The following is a 21,626-nucleotide window of genomic DNA, read 5'->3' as shown; positions in this document are numbered from 1 at the left end:
CAGCTACACTCCTCAAAGCAGGACAGGCTTGTGCTCCCACTGCTCTTCTTTCATAGCTGTTCCACCATGGGGTTGCTTTAGTGGATTGAATCTCTCTTCTAACAGCTAGGCTTTGTGTATTTCTGGCCATCTTATAGTTCATTTGATCTTATGCCAACAGAAATAGCTGAAATACCTTTTGCCTCCCTGGTGTTTATTCCTTCATTATGTGCAGGCAGAGCAGTCCCTTCCCATCTCTGCTTTCCCATGGCTGTGCTAAACAAGCCAAGTTATTTTAAGGTTTTCTTGCAGGAAATGTTCTTGGACACAAATGGTGTTTGTACACCATGTTCCAGGTGCAGTTCATCATGACAGCCTGACCTGAGGTGTCATTGTTTGGCTAGAGAAAACACCTTTTCTTCTGCACCACAGCATGGTGCTGGTCTTTTCCACGGCTGCTGTTACACTGGGAACTCATAGTCACGTGGTATCTGCCTGGTTGTCTTCAAGAAGATGAGTTACCATCATGTACCACTCATTTCTTGTGCCTTGCATGCATTTTGAATCCATACATTTCCTTCCAGTTCAGCATTTCTGATTCTCAGGGTCTTCCTTGTGATACCTTTATCCTCCTCTTGTGTTGATGATGCCTGACAGCTGTGCATCATCTCAAATTTCCCAAATCTGTTCAGGATATCTGTGCTAAAATAATTAGATCTTCAAGAATGTTGCTTGTAACCCCCTTTCACACAGTCAGCTGGATATGATCTACTTCTGTCCTTTGACTAGAAATTCGTATGTCCAGACAAATCTGACTTTGGCACCTGTGGTGAGCCTCTGTGGCACTCTATCTCTTCTTCCCACTCATTGCCTGTTTTCATTATAGGAACCACCTTCCTATTCTCCCCACATAAAGCACCATGGAATAGTTAATAGAGGCATTAAAACTCACCAGAGTTGAATTTTACATGATGGAAATCACCAACTCCTCTTGTTTGGAGTTCATGAACTTTTCATATTTCACTTTTGTATCAGCTGTTTCTGTTCTCAGATCTTTTACCTACCTCCTCTTTGTCAGCCCGATCAATTCCTTCCTCTTGCTTAAAATAGAGTCAGTGGGTGTGTTTAGTTTCGAAATCACATCTAGAGGCCATATCATATCTTTAATCTCCACCACATTCACTGTATACGGAGATTGCATGGCTTTCCTTGTTCTCCTCTGATGCAAATGTCTGTGGAAGCTTCTCTGGCCTTCGCTTTATTATCCAGCTTGCCTTGACTTTTGCTATTTCTCAACATCCCAACATATTCTGCTGGTTTCTTTACTGGCTAGACATTAATTTTTCCGGTTCCCTGTAGAATTCATTTATTCCTGCTCTTTGTGTTGTGGTGGTTAGTTATCTGTCTTGCCTTCATATATTTTGCATGAGTTACAGACTGATAAGCAAAAGGAACTGACTGGTAGGATAGCTGGACTGAGGTGGAGCCTGAAGGTCTGGGATATCTTCAAATCAAAGGTACTGAAATGGTCAATAAAGTTTGACACTTGGAGATCCCAAGTCTTAATTACTTCCCAGTTGTTTAACATTGAATTTTAACAGAAAAATGTGTCATCTCTTAGTCTGAGGTTATTGTTTTATGAGAGACTTCTGTAAAGTATGTATTTCTTCCAGAAACATTACATGTTGGTTGAGTGGTTACAGATGAAATCTGTTAGCTGTGACATTCAGGAATAACTGGCTTCTGTTAGGGTTACCAGGTTGGGGTTTCTTAATGTATTTTTGGAAATCAATGTTTCCCACACAGAGAATGAAAAGATCTGAACCTGAGTGTTTTTTCCTTCCCAGTAACAATGCAGAGATCATACCAATATCACTTGTTTTCTAATGGTGACAATGCAGAGACCTTGATCAAACCCTCACGTGGGTGGTCTACAGAGCACTATACCAGTGTTCAAAACTTGAACTCAAGCTGACTGAAGTTAGTGGGAAAAAATCCCCATTTTATTCTATGGACCTGGATCTGAGCCTCTGATGAACCACAGCACGATGATGGCATTGGGGTGTTTCCAATTCAGGCTCTGTTGTGCTTTGAATAACACATGAAGTGCCTTATGAAGAGCCTGTCTCTTACTTGGTCATCCCACTGACTAGACACCAGTTTGGAGAAGATTTGACCCGGAGTGGAGCTTGGGTTTCACAATATATGTATCAAATTTATTTAAGAGTTTGTATTTCATTTCAGGATGATTGATTGGGTGTCCTGGCCCCTGGGAAAGAACATAGACAAGTGGATCATTGCTCTGTTGAAGGGTTTGGCTGCAGTGAAAAAGTTCAGCATCTTGATTGAAGTCACTCTTTCAAAAATAGAAAAGGTCAGTTGGCTCTTTTAAATGTGATGTGAACCACAGAAATATCAGCTTGTACCTGAAATATCATCTTGCCTTTCAACTGAATTGAGGATGAGATGTGACTTGAGATGTATAGAGAAGAGTTTGCTGTCCCAAGGGATACTGTTGTTGCAGCTAGGAATGATATTCCTCTGAACAACCTGGGGTTCTTCAGGTTTCGGTCTGCAGAGGTACTGATATCTTAAACGTTATGAAATAAAGTAGCCAAGAATTTTCAAGCCAACCAATCACTTTCCTTCCCAAACTATAGAGCTCTTGTGAAACTTGACTTTGGGAAGGTAACATGCTCTCCTTTGACTGTACCTGGATCAGTGCTGGCTGGCACAAGCAAAATACGTAATAGTGAACATATCAACGGTCCACACAGTCAGAGGTCAGTTTTAAAGCCTGTGTCCTGGTTTAATTAATTTATTAGTGCAAATAATGCCTGCACTGCCATTGCCATCACCTGTTTCAACAGTGAGTACTTCCTCTCTCTGAAAACTCTGTGACCAAGTGCCGAAATTGGTTGTCACTACTTCAAAAACTTTTTCCATGCTGTGGTCCTGCTGTTCCCTGCTTTGAATAATGGGGATAACACCTGGCTGAGCTGCCAGTGGAAGTCACCATAGAAGTTACTATGACTATGTTCTTAGGGATATGGTGGGCTTGGCAATGATGGATTAATGGTTGGGCTCAATGATCTTAGAGGTATTTTCCAACCTAAACGGTTCTGTGATTGTATAATTATCAGTACTGGAACACTATTAATAACTGCATTTGTTCTTGTGATACCCCAAGTGCATTGAGCAGTGGGAGAGTAGCCAAGCACCTCTGGCTTTTCTTTATCTTTTCTTTCATTGTTTATGCATAGGGAAGGGACACAGCCCTTAAAATAATGTGATTTTTAGAAACCTTCAAGACGTGTGATCTGAAAGGGGTAGAAGCTATATAGGTATTTCTTGTAAAGTAGAATAAATATCATTATTTCATCTTTGAAAAAGGTATTTGCTTTTTATCTCTTTACCTGAAAGGTTAGTGATAAAGTTCCAAATATCTTAATAAAATAGAAGAGGCACATTTTAGAAAATCTAGCATCCTGCTGTGCTTGCATGGCCTTGTTCATGAGGAGGTATGAAAATGCAGTGCTGTTACAGAGGCCTGCACCTTGTTGTGCCAGGCATTGCACAAGCCCAAAAGAGTGAGAATAACCCACATAGTGTTTTTAGGATGCCCTGAGGCAATGGTCTGGACAGGAGATGACTCTAGAGGCCTGATTGCAGGCTGTGTGCTTCAATATCCAACATGGATTAGGAAGAGACCAGCAGCTGTGGTAGATGCCCAGTGCCTTTCTTTCCTACCATTCCCTTCTTCTTCACTTTGCAATGCTATTCTGCCTTCTCATTTGCCTTTTTCTCTCCTTGTAGGTCTTCTCCAAGTTGCTGTACCCCATTGTGAGAGAGGGGGCTTTGTCTGTCCTGCAGTACATGCTGCTGAGCTTCCAGCACTCCCACGAGGCATTTCACTTGGTAAGGCTGTGTCTGACACTTGGATGAGGGCATTGCCCTGGGTGTAAAACTATGCTGTGGGGCAGCACAGGTAGGGGGAGACCTAAGGTGCTGAGATATTGGGCCATCTTTCAAAGCATTGTACGGCGTCAGTGCAATAGGACTAGAGGAGTGGATCAGAACACTTCCACTACACAGATTCTCTGCTGTTAAAAGCAAAACCAACTTTTGACAGCATTTAAATCTCCACTTTTCGTTTGCACAGTGATATTTTATATTTTGTTTTGCTGTTGACACGAAGGCACAGCTCTGCATCCCGCTGGTGTTACCTCTGGAATGCTGAATTTAAAAAGTGAGGCTGAAGGCAAAAGCATGCTTGCAGTGATTGACTTGATAAAAGTAGTAATGGAAAATTACTTGTATTAATGTTTGAGTTCATACTTTCTTGTTAAAGCCCTTACCTTTGGCTTTTTACCTAAAGTTCGCAGAATAAACAGATAAGGCTGGAAAAAAGCAAACCTAGACAATATTTTCATTTTTCATTCCTCAGCTGGAGACACTTTAAATGAGCCTGAATTTCTTGAGAATCTCTTTAGTTTCTAAAAATAGGGTCATTCCAATGTATTGTCTTCGGCTGGGTGTCCAAATTTTGAAACACTTCAGAAGCTGTCAGTTGCTCTTGGCTTGAAGTTTCCATCTGCAGCCCAACGAGTTTAAATTTCCTCCTTTATTTAAAAAAAAAAAATCAGGACAGAAACCTCTCCTGCTTCTAATATTTTGTGTTTGCCCTGGCACTTGGGAAGAATTCTTCCCACCACAGCTTGGCAAAATTTTGATGTATAAAATGGTGATGGAATTGATTTGTTTCCCCAACAAATCTTTCCTGTTGGAACAGAAATAGTTAAAATCCTCAACATTTTGAAGAGAAAGAAAAAGAACAGGAGAGGAAGACCGAGGGAGGAAGAGAGGACCAGGAAATGGCTGGACTGGGATCCTGATACTTTACCAGGGATTATTCTGAGCTAAAAATGACATAAAATATAAATATGAAAAAGGTTGTGTAACTGCCCAGGGTCATTGTAGCACATCTGCAGGGTTGGAAATAGGTTATTATTTTTTTGTGCAGCTGTGGGGTCAGCAGAGGGTGCCCATGAGCAATGGATTGTTTGCATTTGCATCTGCTCGTGCAAAATAACAAACCTGCTGTTTATATGCCTGTTGCCACCCATCCGACCACACCAATTCCAGTTCAGTTTATTCAGTATAAAATAGAGCACAGCAGACAACACTTATTTTAGGCTAATTCCATCTATCTTGCAAGTTTGAATCCTTGTACTTGGCAGTTGGCATATAATGCTCCTTTCCGCTGTGGATGTGGGATTTAGGAGACACTGAAGCATGGCAACTGCAGTTCAGCAAAGCAGCAATACAAACCTGCAGGTGTCATGCAGCATGAAACCCTCTAAGGTTGACTAAAGTCAGTGGAAGAGTTGCTGTTGAGTTCATAGGGTGAAGTATGAAGTCCAGAATGGGACTGAAGTCAACTCCTGTATATTGTCTTTTCTGCCTGTGGGTGAATATCATTCCACCAATTGTATGTTAAAGCTCTGTGAGTAATTTGGAGTAATTTTTGTAGTGAATTTTCCTTTTTCAGCTACTCCCTCACATCCCCAGGCTGGTGGCCTCTTTGAAGAAGGAGGATTCCAATTCAGCAACCAGCTCCCTGGAGCAGCTGGCCGAGCTCATCCACTGCATGTTCTTCCGCTTCTCAGGATTTCCAGACCTCTATGAACCTGTCCTGGAAGCAGTTAAAGTAAGATATACACTTTTCAGTGATTTTTCTGCTTTCCATATGGAAATGGCATCTTAATTGGTAGCCTAGTACAGAGGGACTGACCTACTGGTAGGGATGTAATAAACCTCAACAACACCTGAAATTGTAGTAGAAGAAAGGGTTTAAAATTCTGAGTCTGAGCTCTGCCTAAGCAGGTTGAGGGAAGATACTTCACTAATGGTGGGCCTGCAGAAGTCCTGATGTTACCTGTAGATTTTAGTCATAACTTTATTCTGGAATGCCTCTAAAGGACTAATATGGTCAGGTAAACACCTCCTTGCATGGAGGCATGTTCATGTGAAGAGCAGGGAAAATGAGTTTTGTGAGAACACCTCTAGCAGAGGAAGTTTTGCAGTTGCCCATTACTAATTCTTCACAGGCAAAGATCAGTCCTAGTCACAGGATCATAGAATCTCCTGAGTTGGAAGAGATCCACAAGGATCATCAACTTCAACTCCTCACCTTGTAAAGGAGAACCTCAAGAATCACACCATATGCCTGAGAGTGTTGTCCAAATGCTTCTTGGCTTGGTGCAGTGACCACTTCCCTGGGAAACCTGTTGCAGTGTCTAGCCACCCTGTGGTGGACACTTTTCCTAATATCCAACCTAAACGTCCCCTGACTGTGCTTCATGCTGTTTCCTTGTGTCCTATCACTAATCACCAGAGAGAAGAAATCAGTGCCTGCCCCTCTGCTTCCCCTTGTGAGGACAGATAATGACTCGTAACACAGATCTCTTTTTCCAAGGCTCTTCCTATTCCAAATGAAGACCGGATTAAACACCTCTTGGGACAAAATGCTTGGACTTCCCAGAAGAATGAACTGGCCTGCTTCTACCCACGCCTGGCATCTAAATCAGAGACAGGAAAGATCGGGTTAATTAACTTGGGAAACACCTGCTACATGAACAGCATCATACAGTCTCTTTTCATGGCTTCGGAGTGAGTTTTTCCTCACTTGCTCCCATTCAAGGCTGCTCCAGGGCTTACTTGTCACACCAGCCTTGCATGCCCCACACTGATTTTCCATCTTACATGTTGCACCTCTGCTTTTCTTTCGCAGCTTTCGGCATTCAGTGTTGAATTTAACTGAGGGCAACTCCCAGCCCCTGATGACAAAGCTCCAGTGGCTCTTTGCATTTTTGGAGCACAGTCAGGTAATTATTTCATGTTCTAGTTATTTGTTTGGACTGTCGGCTGCGGAAAGGCTCGTCTCCAAGTTGCTTCCTGCCGGCTCCAGTGTGCTGATAAGGAGCTCTGGATCTTGGTGGGTTTTTATAATGGGACAAATTTTGTTTATATGAAGGAGGCTTATTTTTGGAGGTGGAGGAGGGAAGCTCCTGTCACCCATGAAAGTGAGCTATGTTCATCCAGGCTGTCTATCTTCAGCTTGTGGTCTTCTTGGGTTGGGCTGATGTAATGTTGACAATGAAGTCCCTTTGGTAATAGTTTACATCTGTGGGCTTGTTAGTGTAAAGCAGAGGTTTTGTTTCTTGCTATGCAGCAAGGAAAAAGACTGGAGCAGCTCACTTGTCCCATTACTCCACAGCAAAGCACAACCAATCAATGAAAATTGCCTTAAAAGTTGTTTTGTTAAAGAATAATAATAAAAAACCCCTTAGACTCCAATACTTTGAATCCTCTGTGTGTGAGGGAAAGTAAAATAAAAATAACACCCTTAAACTAATTATGAATGTTTCCATGACATTTAATAAGCATGAAATTTAATAGAAGTGACTCCTGGAGATACAGCTAAGTCATATCTAACTCCTCTCTTGAAAATGTATCTTTCTGTCCCTAGAAAGATGGGATTTTGAAAATCCAGTGAATTTTCCTTTGCTGGGTAACGAGTCATCTGGGCTTCTCCATTTTCCAAGCCTTGACTGACAGAGCTGGGTTGTGGCATTGTGGTATTATGTCACTACAGATGACTTAGGGGGAAAATGTAGATATCCTGTTAAATTTAATATTTGGTCATAGAAGAGTCTAGTATTTGATAGCAGGTTAGGGCATCTGTGTTCTGTGATGAGCAAGTACAGAAGCATATTTGCTTGTTGTGTAGTTGATGGTTAATAGTTTCCTGATAATTTCCTTTTAGTTATTTTTCTTCTTTGGGCTGTTCTTAAAGTCATTTTTTTACTAAAGATGGGTCTTTTTCCATGTTAATTAGACAGCTGCTTCCTAATGGCATCAATTACATTATCTGTTAATGCAGATTACCTGCCTGCAGTGATCAGAATGTTGGGTGGAAGTTTAGCGCATTTTTTGCCTTTTTTTTTTTTTTTTTATGAAAGGATTTGGTGAGAGAGATCCTGATCAAATTAAATGGAGCAGCAAATTAAATTCAGACTGAATTAAGCAGAATTATCTGGTTCAGGCCAATAAACCATTTTAAAACTGAAGGATAGACACTTGGATATTTTATAGAAGTATATGTAAAATAATGTCTGAAATTCATCCTTACTGTCCTGGCTTGTAGCAAACCAAGAAAGTCTTCCTGTGCACTGGGATTAGTCTTTGTAGGGAGAAAAAAGGGATCTTATCAAGCACAGAACACTGTGCTTGCAGTGAAACAGGCAGAAAGGCATTCCTCTCCCCTCTCCCAGTGTGAACTGAGAAAAAAATCCCTAGGATTAATTGCATTTCTTCTGTGTTGCTGGCAGCGACCTGCCATCTCACCTGAGAGCTTCCTCTCTGCCTCCTGGCCACCCTGGTTCACCCCTGGAGCTCAGCAGGACTGCTCAGAGTATCTCAAGTACTTGCTGGACCGGTACGTGACAGGCTCCATGATTTCGGAGCCTGGTGTCAATGGCATCCCTGGACCAAAAGTAATGTTTAATGCTGACCCACATGCACATGAGAGTGGAGGCTTGGGGCGAGACATGGTGAAACTAATCAGAGGCTCCTTGATAAAACCCTGATTGGGCAGTCCTAGGGGTAAGGTCAGAACTTAGTTTGGCTTGAAAATTTCTGCCTTTGCTCTGAAGGCAAGAGAATTCATAGAATCATAGGATCATTAAGGTTGGAAAAGACCTCATGATCCAATCATTAACCTGACACTGCCAAGCCCACCACTAAACCATATCCCTAAATGCCACATCTACACATATTTTGAACACTTCAAATGTTGGATGCAGGAATGGTGATTTCACTACTTCCTTGGACAGTCTGTTCCAATGCTTGACTACCCTTCCAGTGAAGAAATTTTATCCAGTCTAAAATTGTACCAACTTTAGAGATTTACCTGACAAGCCACTCAGCCTCCTCTGTAAAATGGTGGGGTTTGCCTTTCTCTTACCTAGAAATACCAAATCTCTGGTGTGCCACTGATCCCTCTGGAAGTAGGGAATCAATTTCACACAGAGCCTTCAGGTTCCCCAATCCTGCTCAACTCCTTCCTGCCTTCCTCCTGCAGCATCAGACGTCTGGGTACAGACAGGTTAACTGGGATTAACTGCTTGGAGTGAAGAACAGGAACCCTACTTTAGAAACTACCTCTTGGTGTTGTATTGATTCAGCCTTTTTCTCCCCTGCTAAAGGTTGCACGAAGAAGAAAAAACTGGGAAAAGGATCTACCAGAAACTCAAGGAATCCAGCTTGATGTCTCAGGCAGTAGAGCATCATTACTTAAACAAGACATTGATTGAGAAGATGTTTGGGGGTAAAATGATGACAAAGATCCGCTGCTTGAAGTGCCTGAATGTCTCTTCCCGAGAAGAAGCCTTCACAGACCTGTCCCTGGCTTTTCCTCCATCAGACAGGAACATGCATGGTAGCACACCTATTCTACCAGTGGAAGAAATTGGCCCACAGTTCATTGAGCCTCCTGTAAATGCAGGCCAGCTTGCAGGGTCTCCATGGATCCGGAGGAAGGCCCCCATGGCGGGGGATCCTGCAACCCTGCCAATGTTGGTGGAAACATTGGGCTTCCAGGAGCCGGGAAAAGCAGCAAATCCCTTAAGTGGCAATGATGTTAGTGTGGATACAGCCAAAGACCCTTTCCCCGCTTTTGGGGAGCAGGCATGTGCTCCCAAGGACTCCAGATCTGTCCCAGATCTAATCAACTATTTTCTTTCACCAGAGAGACTGACAGCAGAGAATAAATACCACTGTGAGAAATGTGCATCCCTGCAGGACGCAGAGAAGGTGGCAGAGCTGACAGAGGGTCCACACTACCTCATCCTCACGCTGCTGCGCTTCTCCTTCGACCCACGGACTATGAAGAGGAAGAAGATCTTGGACAACATCTCCATCCCTGTGGTGCTCAAACTACCCATCCTTGTTACTCCAGAGGAAACTGAGGAGGTTTGCCGGTGTGGGAAGGATAGTGCTGCCCCAGGAAGTGGCTTCATGTCTGTATTGTATGATCTCTGCAGTGTAGTGGTGCATTCAGGCATCTCCTCTGAGAGCGGCCACTACTACTGCTACTCCAGGGAGTGCACTGACACTGTCCCCCACGAGCAGCCCCGGGATGGGGTGCCAAAACCAGCCTCTGACAAACAGTTGGACTTGGAAATCCAGTGGTACCTCTTCAATGACACCAGAGTTTCCTTTTCCTCCTTCGAATCAGTCAGCAATGTCACCTCGTTCTTCCCCAAAGACACTGCCTATGTCCTCTTCTACAGGCAGCGGCCGGGCAGGCAGAGCTGCCTGCTGCATGAGGCCCTGGCTGAGGCTGGCCACCTGCACGGAGAACCTTCCCTCCATAAGGACCTGATGGAAGCAATTTCCAAAGATAACATCCTCTACTTGCAGGTAACTCCCACTGCTGTGCACAACAGGGTGCGATCTTGCAGCTGTCCGGCTCATGGGCCATGTTCCCACCCATCCGAGCAGCAGTGGGATCATGTCCCGTGGTTAAAATCCTGCAGATACCCACCCACTCCCTGAAGCCAAATCCCTTTTCCTTTTTGCACCCAGATATAAACAGGTTACAGTTTCCTGTTGAAACTGGGCACTGAGATTGGTACAAGACACCTTGTGCCTGTGCTCAGGGTAGACTTGCTGTTATCTGCCCTTGGGAGTTCAGCCTGAAATTTTCTTCTGAGTGCCTGGAAAAGACAGAATGATGGAATAGTTTGGGTCAGAAGGGACCTTTAAAGGCCATCTAGTCCAAGCCCCTACAGGATGAGCAGGGACATCTTCAACTAGATCAGGTTGCTCAAAGCCCTGTCCAACTTGACCTTGAATGTTTCCAGGGATGGATCATCTACAACCTCTCTAGGAAATCTGTCCCAGTGCCTCACTACCCTCATTGTAAAAAACTTGTTCCTTACATTCTACCCTTTCCTCTTCTTCCCACCTTTGCTCACGGGTAACCAGCTGTTCCTTCCTACCACCTCTGACATTCATCTGAGCCATTGCAAGCCAGGTAGATTTTTTTTCTCCTTCTTATCATAGAATCACAGGATGGTTTAGGTTAAAAGGGACTTAAAGGCCATCTAGCTCCCTTGGACAGGGGCACTTTCCACTAGACCAAGTTGCTCAAAGCCCCATCCAGCCTGACCTTGAACACTTCCAGGGATGGGGTATCCACAGCTGCCCTGGGCAAACAGATGAGCTGGGAATACAAACTAGAACAGATTTCATTCAGCTGGTGGAGTTCAACGCTTTCCAAACAGTAGTATCCCATTTGACAATAACAGCATGTGGGAGAATTTGAGCGGTCCCTCCTCTCCCAGAGGGGGTATGGAAGGGCTGGTTTTTGATCGCTGGAGCGATGCAATGCTTTGCTGCATCCTTCTCACTGAACTCTAGAGATGAGCATGTGGCCTTCACACCCCAGTTTAATTTGGAGGAGGCTCCCAAGGGTAAGCAAACAGGCTCCTGGCTCCTCTGGGATGGTGGGAGCGTCCTCCCACCTGGGTCCTTCAGTTGCTGATATCCTTGTGGCTTTTTCCCTCTTCTTTCTCTCAGGAACAGGAAAAAGAAGCGAGGAACAGAGCCGCCTATATTTCTGCCTTGCCAAAATCCCCGCTGTGGTGGAGAGACTTGGACAAGGACAAGGATGATGACAGCTCATCAGGGGGCTGCAGCCCAGCAGCAGGTGGGGGCGGATCCAGCTCCTTTCATGGACTCGTCTTCTAGCCAATGGGCTAAACCAGATAGGTAGTGTCCGTGGAGCCAACCTGAAGCCAGAGGCTCCTCTTCCTCACCCTGATGACAGGGAGCATCTCAGAAGAGGATCTGAGAAACATTTCAATGAAAAAGGACTCAGGGGCTGATTTGGAGGCATCTGGAGGGTCTTGCTGCTTCCTATGCACTTGGTCTTCATGCCTTAACGTACCTAAGCTAATGCGATGAGCAGCTGCTGACAGCTCGGAGAAGTGCCCTTTTGCTTCAGTATAGCCATGCCTTGCTTGCTGTGAGCCATGCCACTAGCCTGGGGAGGGGACAGGGACAGGCTTGGGGAGGAAGACAGACCCAGAGGGGCCCCAGGGATGGAGATGTCCTATGCACATCCCATCTGCAGACCTTCCCATGGCGCTGTTTGTTTTGGGGCGACCTCTGCTCAGTTGTTTTATTTCTTTTTAATGTGGTTTTGAGAACCCACCTTGACACATCTTTAAAGGTAGAAAAGTCTGAAAACTGCCAAGTATCTAATGTAGCAATGCTGATCTGTGAGGCAGTGAGCTTGCAAGCCTGCTTGGTCACAGCGAGTGGTGGCAGGCTGACCAGAGGGGCTTTATGCTGCATTGCAAGGCATCCAAAAGAGACTGAAGGGCACAAACCCCTCCAGCCAAGAGAGACTGATCTGAACCAGTTGGGGGTTCTGGGCTCCAGTGAAGACCTGCTGTGTTACTAGTGACCTCTGGATACTGTTAGTGTGCACATCAGGCCCAGACACACAGCAGTTTTTCCAGATGTGTCTTTAGGACTTAGTTAGCCTCTTTCTGCTGCTGTCATTTGATGGCTTTCTGGGCTGTATCTGCCCTTCAAAATTTGGGCTTTTCTTTGGGACACCCTGCACTGAGCAGCAAATGACAGAGCTCCCCTAAACTCACTAGCTATTTTTAAAAAAAAAATGCTGATTTGCAAGGAGAGGATAGATATATCAACCCAATATAAATACATACTATGTAAACCAATGTATTGTATAAATCAGTAATGGGACAGGGGCTGATTTTGGTGACAGGTGGCCAGCTCAAGCCCCAGGCAGCACATCTACCAGGACCACAGCTCCCTCCCATCTCCCTCCCCAACTGTTGTCCCCAGCCTGCTCCTCCCTCACGCCTGTAGTAGAGGTATCTCCAGCTCAAGTGGCAGAGACTTGTGCCTTAGGTCCTAAGTGCAGGACCTAATCCTGACCATGGGGTATTGGGTTGGGAATATTGTTTTGCTGTGGAGGAAAAGGCAAAGCATAGACATTGCTATGGATAATGTGGGCAGAAAGTCTGCTAGAGAGGACACTTGGGATCAAATCTGTAATGTATACTATTGTATTCTTTTATTGCCTTTCCTATATATAAATAAAGGAAATTAAGTAATTCAACATAGAGACTTAGTGTCTTATTGCAGTACTCACAGCTATTGGGCTGATGGGTCAAAAAAGAGATGGGAAAGCTGATGCGAGATGAGCATCCAGCCTCACAGATGTGGACAATCCTGCAGAGAGGTGACTTGGAAGAGGAGAGCAGGCAGAGTTGGAATGGGGATCCCAGGCCACAGCTGGGTGCCTTCCAACAGAAGATCACAATTCTAATAGTGGGGTCTTGCAGATGAGCAGTGGAACGTGTTTGTTGCCTTTAAGTCAGCTAGACTCAAGGCAGTGCTAAGAGGCAATAAATGTGGACCCAAAGCTTAAATTTCACAGAAAGTACAGTGTTTCCTGGTTTCATTAATAGACTGCTATTTACCTCCTGTTCAAAGAAGTTGCCAAAAGTTTTCCTGTTGCTGTTGTCCTAACTCCTTTCTTTCTGCCAGAGTGTCACCTGGAGGCATTTTCTGGCGCTTTTGTAGGAAACTGTCTTTCCTTGATGAGATCCTAATCTAAATGACGAAGTCAGATAGTCAAACCAACATGGAAAATAGAGAGGCTGTATCATAGTCATGCTCTTTGCCGAACATGTCTTTTTATCCCCCAAGGTATTCTGAGAGAAGCAGAGGCAAACAGCATGCAATGCTCAGCACGGAGAGCAACCTGGAGAGTTTCAATGGTGTAATGAGGTTGTTTGGTTTAGTCTCTGTTCATTTCCTGTAGTTATTAGCACTGGGCTTAGCTTTTGGACTCAGCCAATCCCACTATGTCATTGATGAAGATACTAAATAGTATTGGCCCCCGTATGGATCCTTGAGGGACACCACTCATTGCTGATTTCCATTTGGACACTGAGTCATTGACTGTAACTCTTCTGATGCAGCCATCCAGCCAATTCCTTATCCATCTAACGGTCCAGCCATTCATCAAACCATCTCTTTCCAATTCATGGGTAAGAATGTTATAGGGGACCATATTAAAGGCCTTATAGAACTCCAGTATAGCATGAGTATGGTATATTACTATATGCTACAACAAGTATAGTATATACTGTATTACTAGTGTTAGTAATGCCAGTGATATTTGCATATTGTATATTGATAAAGTATATGCTATAGTATATGTGGTAGTATGGCCTGTAGTGTCTGTCACACATGCCTCTGGTCAAGGAGAACCCAGAGGGGAGTCCTCAGCTCTTGGTTTGGGATCCCAGATGTGCTGCAGATGTGAGGTGATGCTACTCGTCTAAAAAGGGTGTTACAGGGGCTGTGCTTATGGACATATCTTTCCACAGTTGTCCTTTTTTTTTTTAGAAAAAGTATATATAAGTGCCTTGAAGGAGAAGGTTGAACTTTTAACTCTGGGGAAAGAATTTGTCCTTGTGCTTATGTTCTATGGGTGATTTGGGGCTCACAGATGTCGAGCTGCTGATGGGTGCAGAAGGCAGCACTTGTCCTTACTCTGCACATGGTTTGGGTCCTGGTATCAGAAAACCCCCTAGCTGCATCCTAAAGGTCCTCATTACCCAGATAGGACAACTTGAAGCTGTAAGAGACTCTTAGTGACATGCTGAGAAGATGCTCTGAAAGCTTTAAAGGTGCTACATAATTGAACTTGATCTGCTCTTCTCATGAATTCCCCCCTTCTCTCCCCACTCTGAATCCATGCTGGGAATCACCAGTGAGAGATGTCTTTTTATTATCATTCTTTTATTTTCCCATTGCTTTCCCGTTGCATATACAGTACTTAAAAATGAGATCACCTTCACGTCAGGCATGTACCATGTTTATTAACAGCAAAAAAAGTATTATCTATGTTTCACTCAAGACCGATTTACAGGATAAATAATTGTTTCAAATTACCTTTAAAAAACCAAACGACAAACCCCTGAAGAATAAATTAATAACTTAAGTGATTAGCTGTCCACAGTGATTTGAAAACTTAATAACCATTCAAACAGTGACACCACAAGAAGACACATACTGTACAGTTTGCCACAAATTACTCTTTTCCTTCCTTCTACAAATGGAAATCAAAAAATTAAAAATACTCCTCTTTAAGAACAGTCATAGGCTTTGAAACACACAAAACGTCCCTGCGAATTGGCTGCCAATGCAACAGCTTCACAGCTGGGGCTCCGACCCCTCCTCGCAGCAGGTTAAGAGACACATGGAGAAAACTACCCTAATTTGGCTGCATTGTGTGGCATGTTCCCACGCAATGATGCCCAAAGTCAGTGGGGATATGCTGACTTTGCCAAGGGCTAGATTGAGTGGGATATAACTACTCTAAAAGGTTTGATCCTAACCCTACGGAACTCATCAACAGGCTCCCTGCTCCCTTCCTCTCTCTGTGATGTGCTTCAACCACTACGTCCAAAAGGACCAGCTGGCCATGGGTTGGAAGGGGGATAGCTGTTTAGTGGCACCTTGCTACATATCAACTACTGAATTAACAACCCAATCAACAGTACAACACTAGGAGTTGTGAACAAGGAGATAAAATTGTGACTACAATGATGGGACACCAAGAAGAAATCATGACCAAAAGGTGCACATCTCTACCTGCAAGAACCTCATTAACAGCTACAAGATCATCGCATACATGTGGACAGGTTAGGCAGAGAAGAGAGGCACACAGACTCATCAGGGGCCTATTGGTTTATTGGCCCTTGTGAATTGATGCTGGACTGGTCCCTCTGATTTTCTTGACAGTTCTTTGATGTCCATGCATGTTCTCTGACTGGTGTCAGGGGTTAGGCTTTGCTCTTCCCCCTTCCCATTACAAGTAGGGCTTCTCCATAATCACAGCCCCACTGTACCCATCTCATCCAGCCAGCATCCCTTCAATGGGGCACATTGTGTGGGTGAGTGTCAACTTTTACATAGAATGGAACTATTACATCATCAGGTGGGAAAACATCAACACAATGCAAGCATAATTTGAGAAAACCATTCTCTTACCTCCTAGGCCAAAAAGATCAGACAGGACCTGGGAACTATTTTAACATCTTCTTACTAAAGTCTACACCACATAAGAAAGATCTGGGCATAGCTCTACCCCTCCCAAGGAGCCATGATCAATGGGTAGCCAAAACAAGCCAATTCTTCCTGGTATGCTCAAAGGACTGGGATGCCAGGGTGTAGGAGCTGGCATGGAGCTGCTGAGGATTCTAGGTTAGTCTCTAGCATAAAAAATTTATAGGTTCAAGCTGTCTTCCAGTTGCTTGGACTGTGTGTCTGTGTCCTGGATAACTTGGTCTGGGCCAGCCAGCCCTTTCCCAGGTGCAAGGGATGACCCCAGTATGCATTAGTTCCTCTTGCTGGTGCATACGGCCTTAGAGGTTGAGCTGTTTTCTTTGACAGTTGGTTTCATGGCTTCACAGAAGAAGTGGCCCTGTCCCAGTTTTGGATGTTATAGGGCTCTAAGCAACACTTTTGGCCCCTTCCCTCACATGGAGGAGTCTCCACTCAACCCCAGCAGCACAGGATCTCAGGGTGGAAGAGATGTCTCTAGTCTCACCCCTTGCTCCAAGCAGGGTCAGCTATGGGGTTGATCCAGACTGGTCCTGAAAAGCTCCAAGAATGAAGATAGTACTTCGTAGGACAACTCTGAGAAGCCATGGCACTGCTGCCCCATGAACAGCTCATGGGAGCCCCACAGCAAGGTGTCTCTCAGCACATACTGGTCCCCACCACATTTCTTGTAGGGCTTCTCCTGCCCATCTCAGAACTGTGTGAATGGACCAGAGATCCCTGAAAGCCAGAGCACTGAGGCATCACATTGTCACGCACTCACCCACTGAGAGTGAAATGCCCTGGGTAAGTCCCGAGAGTGGTGGGAGCTCCCCTCCCACCAGTGCATGGTTTTTACTGAGTAAAAGCCCCCAAATCTCTATATACCTGACTCGAGACTCATGCCAAAGGAGCACATGGTGAGGACTAAGACTTAGGCCATGCTGGCAAACTCCCCTGCCTTCTCTCCTTCCAACCACATGTTTCCCCATACATCAGCCTTGTCAGTGGCTGGTGGCCCAGTGTCCAAATCTATCCTAGTTAGCCCCCATCAACCCAAGCCTTAGCTACCTTTGGTTCTGGCTCTGTATTTAGCCTTATCTGCCAGACTCTCAGCTTTGCCCTGGCAAAGTCTGCATTCACACGTATTTTCTTTTTCCAACTTGAGACTAAGCCTAAACCTGGCATCCATTTAGAGCTAGAAATGTATTTCACACTAAACACTCAAATGTCAGTTCAGAGCAAATCAACTCCAAGGCAGCTCACAGAACTCACCAGACAGAAGAACTGTGAGCAGCAGTTGCAGACTTACAGCAAGGGATACACACTTTTGGAGACTTTTGCTTTTAAACCCAACAGCTTAGAAATTTTAAAGCTTGGGGAAAGCTTTGAGCCATGGCCCTGGTGCTTCATAAAAAGTAAATAAGTGAGGTCATGATGCTTGTCCTGCCACACACATGCAAACACATCCCTTTTCTGAATGGGACCACAGAGCTGTAGAGCAGGCTCTGACGTGAAGGCTCAAGCCATTTAAATTGCAATTAAAATGAATAATTTGCAATGTTCTCAGCTTCCTAAAATACCTATTTCTAACAAAAGAGTCAGTCATACTTGAGCATCCAAGTATAGAGTGGATGTGATAAACTCAATGCCTTGAGGACAAAGTTCTTGGCAGTCCGTGTAATTAAAGCAGCTGCTTTTCAATATGGTTTAAGACTAAATACTGCACAAACATTAATCATCAGGGACTGCTGTAATCAGCTCAGCAATCGTTACAGATGACTATTTCCACTGAAGCCATTGATTACTTAACAGCTTTCAGGAGGGGTTGATACAGTCACGTCTATAGGGCATAGAGTCTGTGGGCTGCTACTCAGTTTGGAGGTGCTGTTTGCTTGGTGCATAGCAGGGGAAAAAATTGGAGAAATGTATCTGTTTCTGTTCAAACACAGACTTCACTGCAAAGCGGAGAGCGATGAGCAACCAGCAGTTTCAAAATAGCTACTTTTGGGCTGTTTTGGTCCTTGGTCTGCCAAATGCAATGGGCCAGTTACCGGTGATGCTCATGAGAGCAAATCATTAAAACAGGGGATCTGAGCTTGGGAAAAGTGCTATCCCATGCCAGTGCTTGCCCCATGAACAAATACAGACACTTGTGAAACATGGAGAAAAAAAAGGCCTAGTCTCTCCAGTATCGCAAAAGGCCTTTTCTGTCTTAATTAACACTTTGGATTATATGTGAGAGCAGGCACTGGATGCATCTAGTCCCAGTGCAGAAGCACAGGGCACCCACTCAGCAAACTGCATCCAAACCCATCGTGTTTCAATCAAACCTACTGTGTTTCAAGCCCCTGCACCATCAGAAATGACTACTGCTGCTGCCTCCACCTTGCCTACCCACTTCCATGGTACCGAGATGCAGTGATGACAGGGGTGATAGAAATACAGAGCACTGTACTCTAGTCTTCATTTCCTCATCTCACCAGGCAAGTGTGCAAGCCCCCAACAGGAGGCAATGGCCGTTAAAGGCGGTAACATACTCCCTGACCTTCAGAAAGCATCTGACTGTGCTAAATCTTCCCCTTTGGGTTTTTTTTCCTTCTAGTGATTATTATTTTACCACGAGCATTAGGATATTTGCTTCATTATTTCAATGCCCTAAATGGGTTGTCAGACCTTTTCCATTAACATCCTTCCCTTTCACGGAATGCAAGAAGAAAATATAAAATGGTGTTGGAAGTTCAAAAGTTATTTTACCAGCATACCCTTAAGTGGCTGGTATCCCATCCCTCTGTGGGTCACGTCCGGCCCTTTCCAAACTCAAACCAAAATTAAACAAATGTGTTAACGCTTAAGCATTAATAATCAATATAACTTGGTGGTGTTGGTGGAACACAGAGCTCATGGTACTGGGAGAGGTTCAGCTTGCAGAAAGAACAGCTCTAGCTATTTAATAAATATTATTACCTCATCTTTCTAATGTTTCCTTCATTTGGCTCTCGGTTTGCAGTCAACCTGTTTATTCGTGTCAGCGCTTGCTGTCTGGCAATCAGGCTGCTCCATGGTAATCATAAGTTCTTCCTGTTTTCATGAGATCATGAATTATTATCTCTGCATTAAACTGTCTCATCCTTCTTGTCTCTCTGTGTCCAGCAGCTGCCTGGAGAGTGATCTCAAAGCCTGGATGTGTTAAGGATGCTGGCAAGGGGCAACAGCAGATTCCCACCCATAATTAGAGCATAGGGTTGTTAATGTCAGCAAGCCCCATTTCTGTGTTGAACATTGCTGAAGACGAGGAGAAAACAGTCCAGCCTTTCGGACCCTCCACAAACCAAACAAAATGCTATGTAAAAGCTAATATTGAAACACCTTGCTCTGACTGTCCTGACCAGCCTCTTCCCAAGCCTGTGACCTCACTATCAACCAACATTTCAATTAATCTTCTTTCTTCCGAGAAACATTCCACCAGACTTCCTCACTCAAGACCAACCTCTGCATCTGCCTTCTCCCAGTCCTTGCAGCAGCCTTCCACTCCCTTCTTGTCACTCATCCTTACACCAGTCTAGATACACAGGGTCTCCAGAGCCTCCCTGCACCCCTCAGAGCTTCTCACAATGGCCACAGATGTAAGACTCTCACTATATGGGCTTCTTTTGGTGCCACAAAGGGCAAATTTTGGTTCTTGGGATCAGATTCACAGGAATTGATTTCAGACAGGCAGTGGGTCAGGGCTTAAATTCTAGCTTCCAAAGCCAATCTCTCCAGCCCATTGACTTTGAGAGATGCTGGAAAATATCAACAGAAGACACCCCAACAAACTTGTGTGAGCATGTGCCAGCATGTTTTGTGTGTATGATGGGGTAAGTCCTGGACTTCTAAGTTAGCTCAATGGGACAGAGTGGATACTCCTCAAGCTCCTGAAAGTTAACAACCCCAACCAAAACCACAGGGGCTGTCTGACCAGGAGGAGAACAGCCTTCAGAGGTTTTGAGCATATTATTTACAAGAGATCAGACAACAAAAGTGATTTCAAAAGGAATGGTTCTTGCTAAGTTTTGGGATTGGGAGGAGGCAGAGAAGAGAACAACCATAAGTAGTGGAAATCAGAGCTGGTGAATGATGTCACATGGGAGATGCTACAAACCTGCATGGCATGGTTTGGGGTATGGTATGGAAGAAGACAGAGAGTGTTAGCACATACAAGGTGGCTTTGATAGCTGTAAGCAAAAGATGTTGTAGGGTGAAGCCTGGTATTGCTAAATCGAAATTCCTGGATAGTGCATCCAGCAGCTAAAGCACAAAACCAGCCACCGAACATAGTTGGTCTTTATCACTGGCAAACAGTATCCGCCAAGTCTTCCCCTGAAATTAAGTTTTGTTTTGTTTTAAGAGAAAAAAAATTAATGAGACCCCCTTCCCTCCACAGACAAGTCTTAGAAATCCAGCCCAAGTGGAGCTGGGGAAAACCGACAGGACATTGGCCTGTTTTGATGCCTGCTGCAGGCACTACTGCTTCACGCTTTTGGCAGGCTCCGAGGACTGCCGCACATCAGTCCACTCTTGCATGGTGCTCTGCAGCGCCTGTGTCTTCTCCTTGTCCACTTGCACATAATCAACCTTCTCATCTGAGGCGACCGATGAGGTGGAGGGCTGTGGGGAGGAGAAACAGGGTCACTTGTCAGCTCCCTGCTTGTCCCCCTTGATCCTTCCTGCAGCAGCACTGAGGGTGCCACAAGTCCACCAGCACCATTCCTGCTTTCTTGCAGACTCCATAGCTCATCACCCTCCCTCTAACCTCCCAAAGAGACTTGGATAAAAGATTTCAGTCTGCTCTGCCTCTTGCTGGCATGAGACTGGTGCAATGGAAGGGCAGAAACAGCACCTGGGTCTTTACCTTCCCACAAACTCTGGGACATAGATGTTTGGTTGCAATTTTGTTCTCTAACTGCTGATATTGCAAATTCAGCCTTACATTTTGCTCATTTCTCAAGAACTCTTACAGATACACATAAAAATCCCAGCTCCATCCCTTTTAGCGCTGCTGATTCTACCCACCGATGGCGCTAACGCATTTTCACTCTCAAAACAACAGATATGTTTGCAGGTTCACCCAGGAGACATGTTAAGGAAGAAGGAGATACTTTTTACCATAGTTTCTGAGGTCCTGGAGCTTTTTCTGCCTCTACAAGCATTTGAGAGGACCTCCATCAGCTTGCAACTGGACCAGATAATGTCTATAAGTGGTCTGAAATCACTTCTACGGGATGGGATATAATTTAAATGGGTAGTACTTGCAAAAATATTGCTGGGCAGACAGACGCCATCAAGGGACAACTGTCAAATAATAAAAAGATTTAATGGGATGCTTTCCCTAGGAAACAAGGTGGTGTTTGAGAAAGTGAGGCCAACTCACAAGTGGTTGCCAC

The 21,626-nt window shown here is 44.6% G+C and overlaps 2 protein-coding genes across 4 annotated transcripts in view; one reads left to right on the top strand and one right to left on the bottom strand.

The window, feature by feature from the left end:
* USP35 (ubiquitin specific peptidase 35) overlaps nt 1-13,205 on the top strand; it is a 28,269-nt gene extending 15,064 nt beyond the window's left edge. For both annotated transcript variants that reach the window (XM_027666082.1, XM_027666002.1), the window contains exons 4-11: nt 2,224-2,353; nt 3,796-3,897; nt 5,531-5,689; nt 6,458-6,651; nt 6,773-6,866; nt 8,373-8,479; nt 9,249-10,464; nt 11,626-13,205. In XM_027666082.1, coding sequence (XP_027521883.1) covers nt 2,224-2,353; nt 3,796-3,897; nt 5,531-5,689; nt 6,458-6,651; nt 6,773-6,866; nt 8,373-8,479; nt 9,249-10,464; nt 11,626-11,796 — 2,173 coding nt within the window. In that variant the 3' untranslated portion in view covers nt 11,797-13,205. The remainder of the gene's footprint in view (nt 1-2,223; nt 2,354-3,795; nt 3,898-5,530; nt 5,690-6,457; nt 6,652-6,772; nt 6,867-8,372; nt 8,480-9,248; nt 10,465-11,625) is intronic.
* A 2,841-nt stretch (nt 13,206-16,046) lies between these two features.
* GAB2 (GRB2 associated binding protein 2) overlaps nt 16,047-21,626 on the bottom strand; it is a 91,717-nt gene continuing 86,137 nt past the window's right edge. The window contains exon 10 of one of the 2 annotated variants that reach the window (XM_027665843.1): nt 16,047-20,850. In XM_027665843.1, the coding sequence (XP_027521644.1) occupies nt 20,707-20,850 (144 nt within the window). In that variant the 3' untranslated portion in view covers nt 16,047-20,706. The remainder of the gene's footprint in view (nt 20,851-21,626) is intronic. The other variant, XR_003531361.1, reaches the window with a different exon arrangement.

The sequence above is a fragment of the Corapipo altera genome, unplaced genomic scaffold (genome assembly GCF_003945725.1).
Source record: "Corapipo altera isolate COAL_440 unplaced genomic scaffold, ASM394572v1 0, whole genome shotgun sequence".
In the NCBI taxonomy this organism is placed as follows: Eukaryota; Metazoa; Chordata; class Aves; order Passeriformes; family Pipridae; genus Corapipo; species Corapipo altera.
The sequence above is the reverse complement of the archived record's forward strand: the minus strand, read 5'-3'. Positions and strand labels throughout refer to the sequence as shown.